General features: G+C 37.8%; 1 protein-coding gene and 1 long non-coding RNA gene across 3 annotated transcripts in view; one reads left to right on the forward strand and one right to left on the reverse strand.

Annotated features, from left to right (window-relative positions):
- The first annotated feature begins 6,841 nt into the window (after positions 1–6,841).
- On the forward strand, positions 6,842–12,443 carry NPVF (neuropeptide VF precursor). 2 transcript variants are annotated; one of them, XM_060782065.2, is made up of 3 exons: positions 6,842–7,046; positions 9,391–9,773; positions 12,068–12,443. In XM_060782065.2, exons 1-3 carry the CDS (start codon positions 6,909–6,911, stop codon positions 12,126–12,128), a joined length of 582 nt encoding a protein of 193 aa, XP_060638048.1. In that variant the 5' UTR covers positions 6,842–6,908; the 3' UTR covers positions 12,129–12,443. The 2 variants fall into 2 exon arrangements, with proteins under 2 accessions (XP_060638048.1, XP_060638049.2); XM_060782066.2 differs by lacking the exon at positions 6,842–7,046 and adding an exon at positions 8,082–8,137.
- LOC132778759 (uncharacterized) overlaps positions 9,264–15,485 on the reverse strand; it is a 28,139-nt gene continuing 21,917 nt past the window's right edge. Inside the window, exon 3 of the long non-coding RNA XR_009631771.2 lies at positions 9,264–9,754. This is a non-coding gene — a long non-coding RNA (uncharacterized lncRNA). The remainder of the gene's footprint in view (positions 9,755–15,485) is intronic.

Below are 15,485 nucleotides of genomic sequence, written 5' to 3' on the forward strand. Positions count from 1 at the left end.
ACACAGGCCTTGTTATTGTTTGAGACAGAAATACACAAAAGCAAAGACTTCTCCTTTCATTTCCATCTCCGGCTCTGGGGGAGGTGTTCTTTCTCCATTTTCAAGCCAAGGAGCCTGTGTCCATAGACACCTCCTGGTTGTGTGACCGACATGATTGTTTCGAGCAACTTCTTTCATATCTTTTTCTTGGAGAAATAGTCTTCTGAGCTCCTGATGTGCCTAGCAGTGGGAGAACATGCATAAAAACAAGTGGGATGGGATCAGTCAGATTCACCCATGTTGAATCGTTTCAGTGACGTAGAGGAATGGGCTTTCCTATGGGCGGTCTCTTATGCTCCACTTCTTTTACAAAATCCTTCTCCATGAGCCTTGAGTGTTTGTTTTTTTAAATAATGTAATCCTTAGGAATAGTACAATACTAGATGACATTATTTCTTCTGTCACCATATTGCCTATTCTGGCTGGCAGCAATTCAAATGCCATTTCGCATCTCCTGTAAACTCTTATTCTCTCTGACAACCCTTTGCCTCTCCTGTAACAGATTTTGGAATAAAGGAGAACAAGGGTCTTTCTTGCTAATACCTTAATTTATCATTTTCAGGTTTTATTTAGTTTGTCTAAACAAATGCATATTGTACCTTCCCACTTGGGGTGGAAAGTGCACTCCTAGATATTTTTTGTGGCCCCCTTGGCAAGCTGGGTTCAAAATTGCCTCCAAATGACTTAAAGCACTGTTCAGATGAACCTCTGTTGTTTTTGTTTTAAGTCTGCTCTTGGACCTAAAGTGACCCAGGGAGGAAGAATGGCACTTTTTATATGGCATTTTGGGGAGTAAATTTGTACTTAATTGATAATTATTTTGCAGGTAATATGATGGCACAGCTACAAATGAAGTACTTGGCACACTACACCAAGTGGCTTAACAACATGAAGCCATAGTTGCTTTTGGCAAAAAATGAGTCTTATGTGATCAACATTTGCTGCAAGAATGCTATATCTTCAAAAAAAAAAGACTATAATTAAGAGGGGGAGAGGCAAATTGAATGCTGTGCTCATCAGAATGACAGATTTATATAAACATCTTTTTAATGCATTGTGGACTAATGAGCATGTATATTGAAAAGTCTTTAGTTAATAGTTAGATTAGTTAAAACATAAATGCCTTTTTGAAAAAGAACCAAAAAGACTTCATAAGTATAAACTTATGGAAGGTTTTTCCCTTCCTGTGTCCATTATTATTACCTCTGAACTTAAATTTAATCGACTTCTTTTTCTGTCCCAGAAGCCTTTATGAAGACTGTTGATTTGCAGCCAACCCAAGCTCTTTTAATAATGCATGTTAAATGAGTTCAATTATTAATATAAAAGAATGACTTAAAGATAGTATACACTGCACTACATTTGTAAGTACAGTATAATTCTTTTTGAAAGAGTTTGTGGGAAGTATGAGTGTATTTATATCACAAGATGTTATTGAAGACATGTTTGCTTTATTGCTCAAATCAAATGCATAATTGAAGAACTTGTCCACACTAAAATTATAGTTTTCATGCCTCTTCTTCATCTTCTTCTCCAGATATAATTGTCTTTAGTCTTTACTAAGACAATATCCGAAACCCACCTTCTGCATCATATCTTTTGTTCCTGCAATCTGGATGAAGAAATAATAGCCTACATTCTTTTATATTGATTTGCAAAATTGGCTCATTTAGGAGTGAAATTTTAAAAGGATACACACACACACACATACACACACACACAAGTAATGGTGTTTTTTTAATCATTTCCTCTTATCACGTATCCAGCTTCTTTGTTTAATAGATCTTTCCCCCCCTTGTCTCTCTTTTTTGCTATTCACTTCACTTCACTTCACTTTATTTCTTAATTAGTCGCTCTCCACCAAGGTGCTCCGAGCGACTTACAATCTAAAATAGCATTTACACAATATAAAAACATTCATGCATGCTAAGTATGATATTTTGGAGGCAACTGCTGTTTACCATGCCAATTGTAGGTAGGCACATGTCTATAGTGAATCCTGTTTAATTTCACCATTTCCCCAATGGTCCTTAGAGCATTAAAAAAATCCCTTGAGGTTTTTATAATCATTATGTGTAAGCATTAAGCAATTACTGGTATGCAGGACTTGGGTGAAAATAAAACCACATTTTAGATGTCTTAGTGATTTTATTTAAATCATGAATATATGGTCCTTCCAACTTTACACATAGAGTTCTACATTCAGTATCCATTGCCCTTAAAAGATTATTAGCTACCTTTTTTTCCATGGGACCCTTAATGTAGGGGTCCAGTTTGTTAAACAATTAAATGCCTGCCCTGCCTTTGAATGAGGTAGACATATGTGAGAGCCCTTTCTCTCAAAAATGTTTACTATTTTACATCCAAAATTCATACTGGGTATTAGGTCTTGAAGGGTTTGGAGCAGGAAAATAATGGAAATGTGAAACAACGCCGAGAAAAATATTACCTCCCTCCAAATTTGTTGAAAGAGCATGTGATAGGGTGATGGACCTGTTCTAGCTATTCCTCAGCACATCCTGACAACAGTCCCACCAGACTAAAAATTACTACCATGGAACCCTTTTACATTCCACAATTAGAGCTCTATAATTACAACACGGCAAATACCCACAACTTCTTTTATCTATATCTCACAAAATGTATCCTCTTTAGGCATTTTCTAGGTCCTTCTTGTGATTCTATGGAATGTTTCCCCTGAAAATGTCCATAAAATTGCAGTGGAAAATTTAGCAATGACTAAGCATTCCCTGGGTCCTCCAGCATGATTCTGTGATATGTTTTCACCAGAAATTGTTCATTCAATAGGATTCACTATTATCAGTAGTTTCATGTATCCATGCAAAGTCTTGGAACATATCCCTTAGCAGAGAGGTGGTCATGGTGTATACTTTTAAATCATTCCATGCAAAAAAAAATATAATATTGAGACAGTTAATAGAAATAATTCCCAAAGTATAAACTATAGTGACTCCATGATCAGATCAGAAACCATTTCACACCACAAAACTACAACAGTATGATCATACTTTAACAAGCACAGACCCATTCTAAGGAATCATGGAATTTGCAATTTAGATTTACAATTCTCAGGTAGCGAGCTCTAGTCCCTCCCTAAACCCAAACCCAGCACTCTGTAAATAAAGCGCTATAATTACAACGGAATCATATCACTATAATTGTGTAGTGTGAAAGGACCCCATGTGATCTTGCATCATCATGCATAAACAGATCTCCTCTATATGAGGTCAATTTTAGCTGGCTGAGGGTTCTTCTTTATGTGGAGGAGCTTTAAGGATGTAGCTCAACTGGCAACAATAAGGCATCATGGCTAGTAGCCACAGTCCTTCTCTTGTTGTAAAGGGATTCATCTGAATGCTCTTCATGTGTGACTCGTTTCCTCAAAATTCCCTCATTCCATAGACAGTTGCCATGGAAGGGAATCTGTCCACTGATGTAAGAGTGGAAGGTGTTGCATGAGGTAACAAAGCATGAAGTAACAATGACACATTGTTGGCTTGGGAGCTTTCACTTGTTATGGTAACTACCACATGCTTTCGACTTCATCTGCTAGAAACCCCAGCCAGCAGGATCAATAGTCAAGGATTCATGAAACTGAAGTCTGAAACATCTGGAGAACCAGAGGCTGGGAGTCTAATCTAATGAAAGAAATGATGTAAGGTTGCCTTTTGTTGAGTAAGTAGAATATATCACACCAAGATATGACGTGAGTTGTTAATACCTTCTTGAACTTTTAAATAGACCAGAATTTTGCTAACCACAAAAATATCAGCACATGATTCGGCTAGAATGCTGCATAATAATACTCTGAGTGAATGAGAAACGCGACTGGGCCAATTTTTCAATGAAAAAATGTATGCCTTTTTAAATTATGCTATTTCAAAATGAGCCATAAAATAGGTCATTACATACTGGTGCAAAATGAATATGCAATGAATTATTCATCTTTATGGAAATCCTTCGATACTTATTGGTGACATGAGTCATGTAATGCATATCGCTTTTGCATGGTGCATTGTTAATAATGAATAAGGATTTATCATTATATTATTATATGAAATGCAATGAAAAATATTAAAACTTGCTCTTCTGCTGGTATCAAATGATTTACGGCGCACAGGCTGATTCACTTAGAAGACGGAAGTTGCTCTTTTCATTACTGCTGATCTCATTTTTATTCAATTTAATAAGAAAGAATGTTTTCACTAGGCCAAGAGTTCATCACAGTATCTATGAGTTCAGCATGACCTCTGTTTATTGCAATGGAATTCACATAGGAGCAGAATTGTCCATGTTGTTTCTTAGTATGACTGACATTAATTGCCAGTGATTGCAGAAAATCTCAACAGTCAAATAAAAATGGTATTTTGTATTTTGAACAGTTTTGAAGGAAGCTATCCTTGCACTTCATATTCAATAATGACAAGTTAGAACAGGTTTAGACAACGTCAACAAAGATGCTTCAAATCAGAACTGTTTTGGATTATGTTTTCATATCTTGAAATACTTTGTTTGCATATATGTACAAATTTGAGATATCCTGGAGATGGAACCTAAGCCTAAATGTGCAATTTATTTAAGTTTCATATACTCTTGATGAACATAGCCTGAAGGCAATTTTATACAATATCTTTAATAATTTTGTGCTTGAAACACAGCTTGTATACAATGAACATTGGAAAGCAATGGTGTCACCATCTCAGACACCATGTGACTAATTTTGGATTTAAGAGTGTTTCAGATATTAGAATTCCTGATAAGGGATGCTCAACTTATATATGAGGAAAGGTTGAAAGACATTGGCTTGTTCAACTTAATAAAGAGGAAACTGACTTTATTGCACTCTTTAAATACATCAAGGGAGTGTCACAAAAATAGGATTTACACTTATTCTCCCAGAGGGTAAAACTAGGGACCTCATCACATATAGAATTTTCCCTGTTTCTATACACTATAAAATCAGAGTCCTGTGAAGGCCATCACATGACATAAAGGCATTTCCAGCGAGACTCCATTTCCCCAGTACATGAAAACAGAGCCCTAAACTCATATTGGAGAAAAAGTGGGAGAAAGCAGGGGAAAGATGGGCATCGACGTGGTGAGGACATGGGATGGCCGGCCATCCCAGAAGACGGGGGAAACAGGATAAGATGGTTCCCTCCAAACAGGGTAAGATGGGTCGCTCCGCTTTCCCCCCGCTCATGGGATAAAATGTAGGTCTCATAGTTTTTAGTTCCATGATGGTAGATTTTGATTGAACATTAGAAGGCACTTCTTGACAGTAAGGATTATAGAGCAATAAAAGCAATTGCTTAGAAAGGTGGTGGAGTCTCCTTCTCTGAACATCTTCCAAAAAAGCTGGATGGCAACCTGATGGGAATACTCTAGATCAGTGGTTATCAACCTGGGGGTTGGAACACCCGGGGGGGGGGTTGCAGGGGGTGACAGAGAGGGGTCGCCAAAGACCATCAGAAAACACAGAATTTTCTGTTGGTCATGGGGGTTCTGTGTAGGAAGTTTGGCCCAATTCTATAATTGGTGGGGATTAGAATGCTCTTTGATTGTAGGTGAACTATAAATTCCAAAAACGACAACTCCCAAATGTCAAGGTCTATTTTCCCCATTTTTGGGCATATTGAGGATACGTGCCAAGTTTGGTCCAGATCCATCATTGTTCGAGTCCACAGTGCTCCCTGGTTGCAGGTGAACTACACCTCCAAAACTCAAGGTCAATGCCCACCAAACCCTTCCAGTATTTTCTGTTGGTTATGGCAGTGCTGTGTGCCAAGTTTGGTTCAATTCCATCATTCGTGGAGTTCAGAAAACTCTTCGATTGTAGGTCAATTATAAATCCCAGCAACTACAACTCCCATATGACAAAAATCACCCTCCCCCAATCCCACCAGTATTCAAATTTGGGTGCATTGGGTATTTGTGTCAAATTGGGTCCAGTGAATGAAAATACAACCTGCATATCAGATATTTACATTATGATTCAAAACAGTAGAAAATTACAGTTATGAAGTGTCAACAAAAATAATTTTATGGTTGGGGGTCACCACAACATAAGGAACTGTATTAAGGGGTTGCAGCATTAGGAAGGTTGAGAAGCACTGCTCTAGATGGAGATCCTATAATGAGTAGAAGGTTGGACCCTCATGAGGCCCCTTCAAACTTTATTAATATCTATGATGGAACAAAGAAAAGCATACATTATTAAAAATTTCTACAAAAATTGCTTGTGCAAATCAGTCACCCCTGACATCAATTCCAGTGCAAAAGTTTTAAGTGTATGTCCTGAATGAAGTGGAATTGAAGAGACAAATGGAGCATACAATTATTGTCTGCTAACTCTTTTAAACTCTTTTCCAACTAAGTAGATTCATAAGCGCCTGTCTGCACTTTTGTATTTTTAAAAAAGAAACTACCCGAAACACCTTTAATTACATTCACATATTTAAAAATGCATTGACATGTTATTTCCAAATTCTGATGATGACTGGGGCTAATGGAAGCAACAGAATGAGGTGTTTTTTGTTTCAAATGTGATGATTAATTAACCATCAAGTTATTTGTACTATCCTTGATTATGGTCATCCTAATTAAAGCTTGTTAATAAGCACAGAAAATATTTGAAAAGTCATCTTCATTGTTTCTCAGGAAGTAGCTTGGTATAAACAAGTTTACAAAACAAATTCTCTGCATTCTCCCCATATATAATTACTGTTGTACTTCTAATGAAAGGGGATTGGTCCACTGGCATCATCTGAAAAGAATTTTTCTTGTTTTCTAATATTATAAAAAGAGGCCCATTTTTTTCTGCTTTCTAGATTTTTGGAGAAACGAAAATGATCTCAGTAAACAGATTCATCTTATTTACTTTCGCTACATGCTTGTTTTTAACCTCAAAAACTCTTTCCCTCGGTGACCCAGTCATATACGACTACCGAAGCGATGAATATTACGATGATGGCAACTACATTGAGGTATGATCTTTTCTGATATGATACAAGGGATGTAATTTGTCACTAATCTTCTTCCTAAAAAAAGTAATGAATATTTTAACACTGGCCTTTTCACTGCAGCCTTCAAAGCAACAATTTTGGACTTTTATTCTGTGCAAAATTTGCATGTGGATGTTTTGCACAGAAAATAACATTTTATGTGCAGAATATTATTTCCATGCAGAAATGTAACATTTTATTCAGAAAAAAACCTGTTTGCTATGCAGAAAATGGTGTTTTTATAAATCAACCACATGCAATTTTTTGTGGGATGTCCAAATTGAAGGGAAGGAGGGGGGAACCCTTTTCTGTAAAGAGAGTGCAAGTAAAGAGTTCGATTTTATTGCATATTCTTCAACTGCCCCAATTTTGCAGGGACAGTAATGATTACTCCTCACTTCTATTTTTCAAGCTGCTTTTAAAATGTTTCCATTTTTCTTCTCTTTCTCCCACTTTCTCCCTTCATCCTTAGCATATTTCAATTGCTACAAATATATTTCAGAGTGCAAAAGTCATTTGTACCGAACCCACCAGGAGACAAAAAAGGAGAGGGACAGAATTGTGCTCTTTGCTATAGGCTTAGGGAAAAGTAAACAGCTGCGGTCTCTCTTAGCTTGTGATATTGCTTTTCCACATGTGCCCCAGTTTCCATCTGAACAGATTAGCAACTGGGGAATTCAGGGAACTCCTGGTGTGGGTGAAGTGCAAACAGACACAGGGAAGGACAATGGCTACATAATAATTTTTAAAGGTCACACTGTGAGAAAGGAATCCATGGGTGCATTTAGACTGCAGAATGAATGCAGTTCAACACTACTTCAACTGGTATAGAATCATGGGTGTTGTAGCTTTACAAGCTTTCTCTGTCAAAGAGGGATCGTGCCCCACTTAATTACAAATTCCATAACATTGACCCATGGCAGTTAAAGTGGTGTCAAACTACATTCATTCTGCAGTCTAAATGCACCCCCTGTTGCCAGTGAAAGTGATGTCACAAACTCTTTGGTGCCTGTCACATTAGTGACAAACACAGGATTTATCCAATGAACACGAGTCAGATATCATTTGACAAGGTATCTTTTGAAAATGATTTATTGTCATGAGCACAAGATCTAAAGAAGAAATAAGATTAGGAGTGAAAAAAGAATTAATAAATTATAAAGAACTGTACACTGGATATAGGACTACCACCACAATATTTCTATCATTTTGATGTTTTCTGTGTTGTCTGATTTATTTCTATAATGTTGTAGTTTGTTGTTTACCGTGATTGTTTTTTGGATTTCACTGAAGTCCTGTGCCAGTGATCAGATTGAATGTGGAGGTTTATACTTCATGTGAGAGAAGACAAGCAGGTCCCTTTTCGAGAGCTTCCTTTCTACTCTTTCACCAAGGTAGAGTAGGTTAGGTCTCTGTTTCTTGTTTTGCTAAGGAGATGGGACGGGAGTGTAATTCTTCAGGGTGCAAAACAAAATACAGTTCATTCTACTTGTACTAGGTTTAGTATGACTGCTTCTAGACAATATATATCTTTCTTCTTCAGGATCAAACAATGATAAGTGTATTTCTTCTCTTGGCTTCCAGAGATGCAATTCTTTAGTGCAAGGGTTATCAGAAATAGCAGGGAAGTTCCAAATAGTTTTGTTTAGCCACCCAGTTCTCAATTCTGGCTTAAGCTGATGTTGCCTCTTGAGGATTTACATTAAGACAAAATATATCTTTGCAGACACAGCTATTCCTATACATTTTGTTCCAGGTTTAAAAAGCAAAAGAAGATTATAATGTTTGTTATCTTAAGACTCTTTAAGAAACATAATAAAAATCTCCTAATGGTTAGTTTAAAACAGATACAGGAAACATTGCTAAGATATTGTAGATATTTGTTTCCAAACTAAGTGTTGAAAACCCACGTTTGAAGTGATGTTGTAACAGTTTATGTGTATGAAGGACCTCATCACATGGGATGCACATCAACTTCCAGCGCAGCTCCATGCTGGCTGTGTCAGCAAAGTGTGCTACGAGGAGGAAATATGAGCATAGGGGGACTACCCATGCTCGGATAGGAAATAATGGGGACTGTGCGGACGCATGCCAGAAAACTACACTTTCTGGCATGTGATGGGCAAGCAAGTGGAGTGGACCTGCTGCCCCATGGATCCCCTCCCCCCCCCCACTGTCCCCCACATCAAGGTCCTCCATGTGATGAGGTTCTAAGGCAGGTTTTCTAAATAACTGCAAGTCCAAAACATTAATCAGCATCTCACTTCATTAGCAGCATGTTGCTTTTTCATAATTACCTTGAAATCATGTTTTTTTTCCCTTTTAGACTGGTGGATCACTTACAGAAGAAAAGCTGAGGAGTATGGATCTTGAAGATATGAATGACTGGGAGCTGAAGAAAATGCTTAAGATGACAACGCCAGAAATGAAGAAGATGGCACATGCAGTCACTAACTTGCCACTAAGGTTTGGCAGAAACGTCCAAGAGGAAAGAAGCATAAAACCTGCAGCCAACTTGCCACTCAGATTTGGAAGGACACCTTTGGGAAGACTTCGGAGGCATGCCCTTTCTTTCCCACACAGATTTGAGAGAGCTCCCGTTGTTCAAAGCCCTTCCCGTTCTCTTGCCAATTTGCCACAAAGATTTGGGCGATCGCTTTTCTTTGGCCTTCCTCAAGAGACCCAAGATTCTGATAAAGACAAAAATAAGTAAATAATTCCAAAACGTGTTGATTATGTGTCACATTATCCAATGACTAAGTGATTTTATGTGATGTTCACAATAAGAGAGCTAACCTCAGTACTCAAGTTGATATAGTCAGAGCATAGAAAAGTTGAATGTTTAAATACAGCTCCTAGAATCCTATAGCCATTTCAACCAGTTGCAAGACTGGCTTGAGGATTCTGGGGATTGTCATCCAGAAAACTAATGTTTCCAAGCTCTCTACATAATAATATATTGTTTAGAATTTGTGTAGGCTCTACACACAATTTACAACTCTAAGGCCCCTTGTACACTGCCATATAAAATCCACAACTGCTTTGAACTGGATTATATGGCAGTGTAGGTTCATATAATCCAGTTAAAAGCAGATAATGTGGATTATCTGCTTTGATAATCTGGATTATGCGGCAATGTAGCGGGAGGCTAAATTACAAGGAGAGCCTAGACATCTAGAGAGAGTTCTGTAGTGTAGATGTCCATCTTCACACTTGGTTTGGGATGGAGATGAGGAAAGCTGAGGCGAGTTGCGAAAAATCTTCCTTACTTCATTGTACTTGTTTAGGATGGCTGCTTCTGGACAAAATGTATCTTTCTGCTTCATGATCAAACTATGAAATGGAAGAAATGGGGAGGGAAAAGAAGGGATGTAAGGACAAAAACAGGGAGAGGGGGGGAGACAATTTTTAAAGTGCAATGAGGCATGCTCACTGGATTTAGCCGTAATGTATCTTGCTTGAAACAGCCTTAAAAAACAAGGGAGTGTAGAAAGGAAATATTTTTACAGACTTGAAGTATAAATCACTTATACATGGCACAGGCTACCTGTCCCAATCCCCAACCCCTCCATCCAGAATGTCCTCAAGGAGCCCACTCTAAATTACTAGAGAAATTTGGCACTTGAAGTAATCTTTTATTGCTATTAGCAAAGTGATGATACTTTTGGGGGGAGGGGGCAACTTCAAATCATAAAATACATCACGCTTGTTTTCAAAGCTTCACTGCCTTCATCAGACAAAAATGTTAAAAATCATACAGGAGGAAAACTGTGATCATGTTACAGGTCTACACTCTCCCTGAAATGTTGTTAGTTAAGATGATGTTGAGGGATTTCAATACAAGTAGACAGTAATCCTTTTATTGGCCATATGAAAACTAGGGATAAAGGAGTAATAAAAGACATTATTTCAGTTCCGTTAACAACAGAAAAGTGACTTCTCTTGAGTTCTCTTCAAGCTGAGACCAGTTCACAATGAGGAATTAATTTTACCTTTATACTACAGTGTTCCCTCGCTACTTCGCAGACTCGCTGTTTTGCGATTTTTTGCCTCCCAGTTTATGAATGGTTGCCATTGCCCAGAGCAACAATCTAATCCCGCCTCCTGGCAACGATGGAGTGTGGAAGGGGGTTTCACCCCCAACTTGGGAGAGAGGCAGCCAATCAAGAGAGTGAAGAGATACAATGCAGTATGTAAATCACGGCCTAATAGCCCCTTCGTTATAGCTAGCAAAAAAAGGTGCACGGTGCCTTTAAATCTCTCCTCGCTTGTGCCACCCTCAGAACGGCGATATACATATCTAGCGTCCCTACTTCACGGATTTTCACTTTTCGTGGGTGGTCCCGGAACGTAACACCCACAATCATTGAGGGAACACTGTATTCTCTTATCAGACAGCCTCACTTTCCACAAGCCAAAGAAAGGATAGCAGGCAGTATACTGTATATTGGAAAACCTCCCGATAATTTTCCAAGTCTGCTTTGACTCTACAACTTTCATCAACCCTACACAATATGACAAATAACATGAGATTGTGAAAACTAGTCTAAAACTTCTGCAAGGTCAAACATTTCCCACTTTTGCTGTAAAATTAAATGATGTAACAAGGGTAATTTTCTAAATACATGCCCCTTGATCCCCCAGCAAAAATGACACATCATCATTTACTAGCTTTGTGGGGATCTCTCAGCCAGTTGTTAATGGATCTCCTTTCCATGGGAGCAGTTTCTTTTGATGTTTGTGGGAATGAAAGAGGGTTCTTGGTGTTTGCCACATAGGTAGGCAAGAAATTGATGGGGTTTTAGTGTTCACCTGGAATAGTATTCACCTGGAATACTAGAAAACAAGGTAAATTTGCAGCATAGATTACATATCATGCAGGATCCTTGCATTCTTCTGCATCTTATCAATAGTCTTTGTTGTAGCTAATCAATTCTTCGTTTCCTTCCTTCCTTCCTTTCCCTCTCATTCACTCCCCTTCAACCAATCCCTATCTTCTTCAGGTTCAGCAGTTCAAGCAACTCTATGAGAAGTGAATCCAATGCTGAAGAGGCAAATCACTGAAAGAGCTTGGATTAATTTCCTTTGTATAGTGTTATTGTCGAATTGCAAGAGAAAAAAAAAAGAGACCAAGGTTAAAACACCCCTGCCTTCAAAAGAGGATTTCCATTATAAAGCATTTGTTCTAAAACAAACACTTTAGGGTCACCTAATATTCTTATTATATTAATTTATTCCCATACTATATTCTGATCTCAGCTGAACTCTGTATAGTTTATGTCTCATCAATTGTAACCACCACCACCCAAAAAAACATGGGGGTGGGAGTATTGTCGGGTAAGTGGAAACAATGTATGCAAAATAAAAAAAATGTGATTATATGAAGTCTATTGTGGTTTAAGAAGTCATAAGAGTATTTGCAAAGAGGAAAGGCAATCCTCATGCACTTCAGGCTAAAGAAAAAGTCACCAAAACATAAGAAAAAAAAAATATCAAGATCAGAACGGTTCAATAACTTTTGTAACACACTTTTCCACTGGAAGTATATGAATATGAATATTTAAATATGGTTTAATATCTTGAGTGTACTAAAGTAATCATTCAACTCCTCAAGCTATGTTTAATCTTTTGACATTAGACACAACAATTCATTTAAGCAATACTATGCAAATATAAATAAGACCAGGGTAAGTTATCACTCGGTATGAAGATATAGGATAATAATGTCTCCATTTTTTTCTAATAATTGTTAACATTTCATCTTCCAGAAATTATATGAGACTACTTTGCACACTGCACATACCTTATTAGTAAGAATGAACAACAATTATGTTCTCTTTTAATTACCTTTTATCCTGCTTCATAAAATAATGTAGAGGAAAATAATTTGAACCTAATATTTTAAGACCTATACTGTTATTATGGTGGTGATTATTATCTAGTAGTGAGTATTAGCCTAAGTGGCTTTTTAAAAACTGTATTTCTTGCACACTTGCAGTTTGTAGTAGCTCATACTGCCCTCACCCCATTAAGATTCTCAAAAGAGCTTCATAAAATTATACCTTTAATAAACACAAAAATATTGTGCAGGCTTTTGAGTTCTGCAAGACTCTTCATCAGTTAAGATTAATCAGTGAACAAATGAAACAAGAGATAAAGTTTATGCTAAGCCTTGAATCTTGCACTCCTTCACATCGATGTCCCATCCAAGGTAGAAGACAATACAGAAAGAGAAAGACCATATTGTAATGGGTGGACTCAATCAAGGAAGCCGCAGCCCAGAATCTCCAAGACCTGAGCAGGGCTACTAAGGACAGGGAAGCTTGGAGATCTCTCATTCATATAGTCATCATAAGTCAAACTCAATCTGACCGTAGTCAACAAAAACAAATATTTGACTTTAATATCCAGTTTTGCTTTATGGGCCATCTTACCTAATTAAATATTTTCCGATCATTTGCATTATGTCAGTTATTATTATGTGCCTTCAAGTTATTTCCAACAAAGGATGCTCCTAAAGTGAACTTATAATAGGTTTTCTTGCCAATATTTGCGGGTTTGACATAGGGGTTTGACATTGCCTTCCTCAGAGGTGACTTGCCCAATGGCATTATTGGATTTCCATGGTCAAATGAATATCCAAGACCCTTCTCTCTGGGAATCTTAGTACAACGTTCAAACCATTTGACATTCCTCTTTGAGCCAATACAGCTATCTTGTTTTTTATGTCACTAAACATGTTTTTTTATATAAATAACTGATGTATTTCTGTATATGGAATAAGGAGAAAACATAAACGTGAGAGGTGAGACCAACAGAGAAATCCACAGAATTCCTTAACATTACACAAACACAAAGAAGGGACTCAGGGTGGCTAAGTCCTCATGTCAACAGTGGTTGAGGTGGCAAGTTCAAGACCTCCAGATATTTCTGGACTATAGTCCCCATCAAATCTATGGTGATAGATTATACGATTTGGAATTCTCCTGTCTGAAAGATCAAAAATTATATGCTGATGAATTAGAGGAACCACCAATATGAAGAAAACCAACTAATGAATGTTTGGCCTCACCTCCTGGTTCATGAGGTCACAAAGAGTCAGAAGTGACTGAACAAATAAACAAACAAGCCATAGAAGCTATACCTTCCCATGCAGTATGGCTAATATTATTCTTCCTAACCTCAGGTTGATAAAAACTTGTATTAAAGATACAAAATGAAGAGATTGTATGCAAAATTCTCTCTGGTTTTCCAGTACAGAAGGCAGGAAAATAATCATGACCTAGCATGCAAAACCATCAGCAGATATTGGACAGGTACAGAAAGCATGGGTATCTAACTACCTGTAGATTATTTATTATCCATGCACAAATATTATTCATGAATTGCAAAGAGGCAGGAAAAGGAGTTGAATAAATCATTTGCAGGCATAAAAATCATGAAGATTCAGAAGCTCTTAATTTTCTTTGCAACTCAGACAAAATGTGTATTTGTGAGTAACCTCTTCATTGAACCACAACAAAGCTCCTTTAAAACGAATCCAAAGACATCAGTGATTAATCATTAGATGAACCCAAATATCCACAGCATAGAATTGTGGTTATACATTAGGTCTCTCCATCTGCTGGAGTTTGATTCCAGGACCTAACCATAAGGCTATCATTTTTGTACCATTCTGCTGACACCTGCTATTGCTTCTGCTGACAGAACTACACAGCATTCAGCAGCAGCCAGCTTGGCACATGCACACTGGGAATGTAGCTCACATGGCAATCTTTAACGGCCGCATGAGCTAGGCCACTAACTCTCCATTATGAGGAAATAAACAACCCAGCATCAGCATTACAAAATCCATATTCCATCTAGTTCCAACCTGAAACATCCAAGATCAGGAATTCTGGGTTGAAATGGTGGACTGAAGCCAGTTCCTGTGAGCAATTCACTGCAGATGGAATGCTTTACATGGTAAATCATGGCCAGATTAAGTTTGGTCCTGCAAAAACCCTTCTGCAAAAGCCATATTCCCACCAGTTGCAATTTGAAATATATAAAGAGATGCAACCTCTGAGGATGCCTGCCATAGATGCAGGTGAAACGTCAGGAGAGAATGCTTTTAGAACAGTGGTTCTCAGCCTGTGGGTCCCCAGGTTTTTGGCCTACAACTCCCAGAAATCCCAGCCAGTTTACCAGCTGTTAGGATTTCTGGGAGTTGAAGGCCAAAACATCTGGGGACCTATAGGTTGAGAACCACTGTTCTAGAACATGGTCATACAGCCTGAAAAACCTACAACAACCCAGTGATTCCGGCCATGAAAGCCTTCAACAATACAGATGTAATACTATTTACATAGCAATAAGCCATACTCCTTCTAGTTACAAATCACTGTGTCTTGAATGTCTTGTTTCTTGAATTTCGTGGGA

The sequence above is a fragment of the Anolis sagrei genome, chromosome 6 (assembly GCF_037176765.1).
Source record: "Anolis sagrei isolate rAnoSag1 chromosome 6, rAnoSag1.mat, whole genome shotgun sequence".
NCBI lineage: Eukaryota > Metazoa > Chordata > Lepidosauria > Squamata > Dactyloidae > Anolis > Anolis sagrei.

What these genes read in the sequence shown, in the direction of transcription:
- NPVF (XM_060782065.2), top strand. Translation starts at nt 6,909, where the DNA reads ATGATCTCAGTAAACAGATTCATCTTATTTACTTTCGCTACATGCTTG. An exon ending in ATGATGGCAACTACATTGAG is followed by an intron (nt 7,047 to 9,390) that starts GTATGATCTTTT and finishes TTTCCCTTTTAG; the next exon opens with ACTGGTGGATCACTTACAGA. An exon ending in TCTGATAAAGACAAAAATAA is followed by an intron (nt 9,774 to 12,067) that starts GTAAATAATTCC and finishes TATCTTCTTCAG; the next exon opens with GTTCAGCAGTTCAAGCAACT.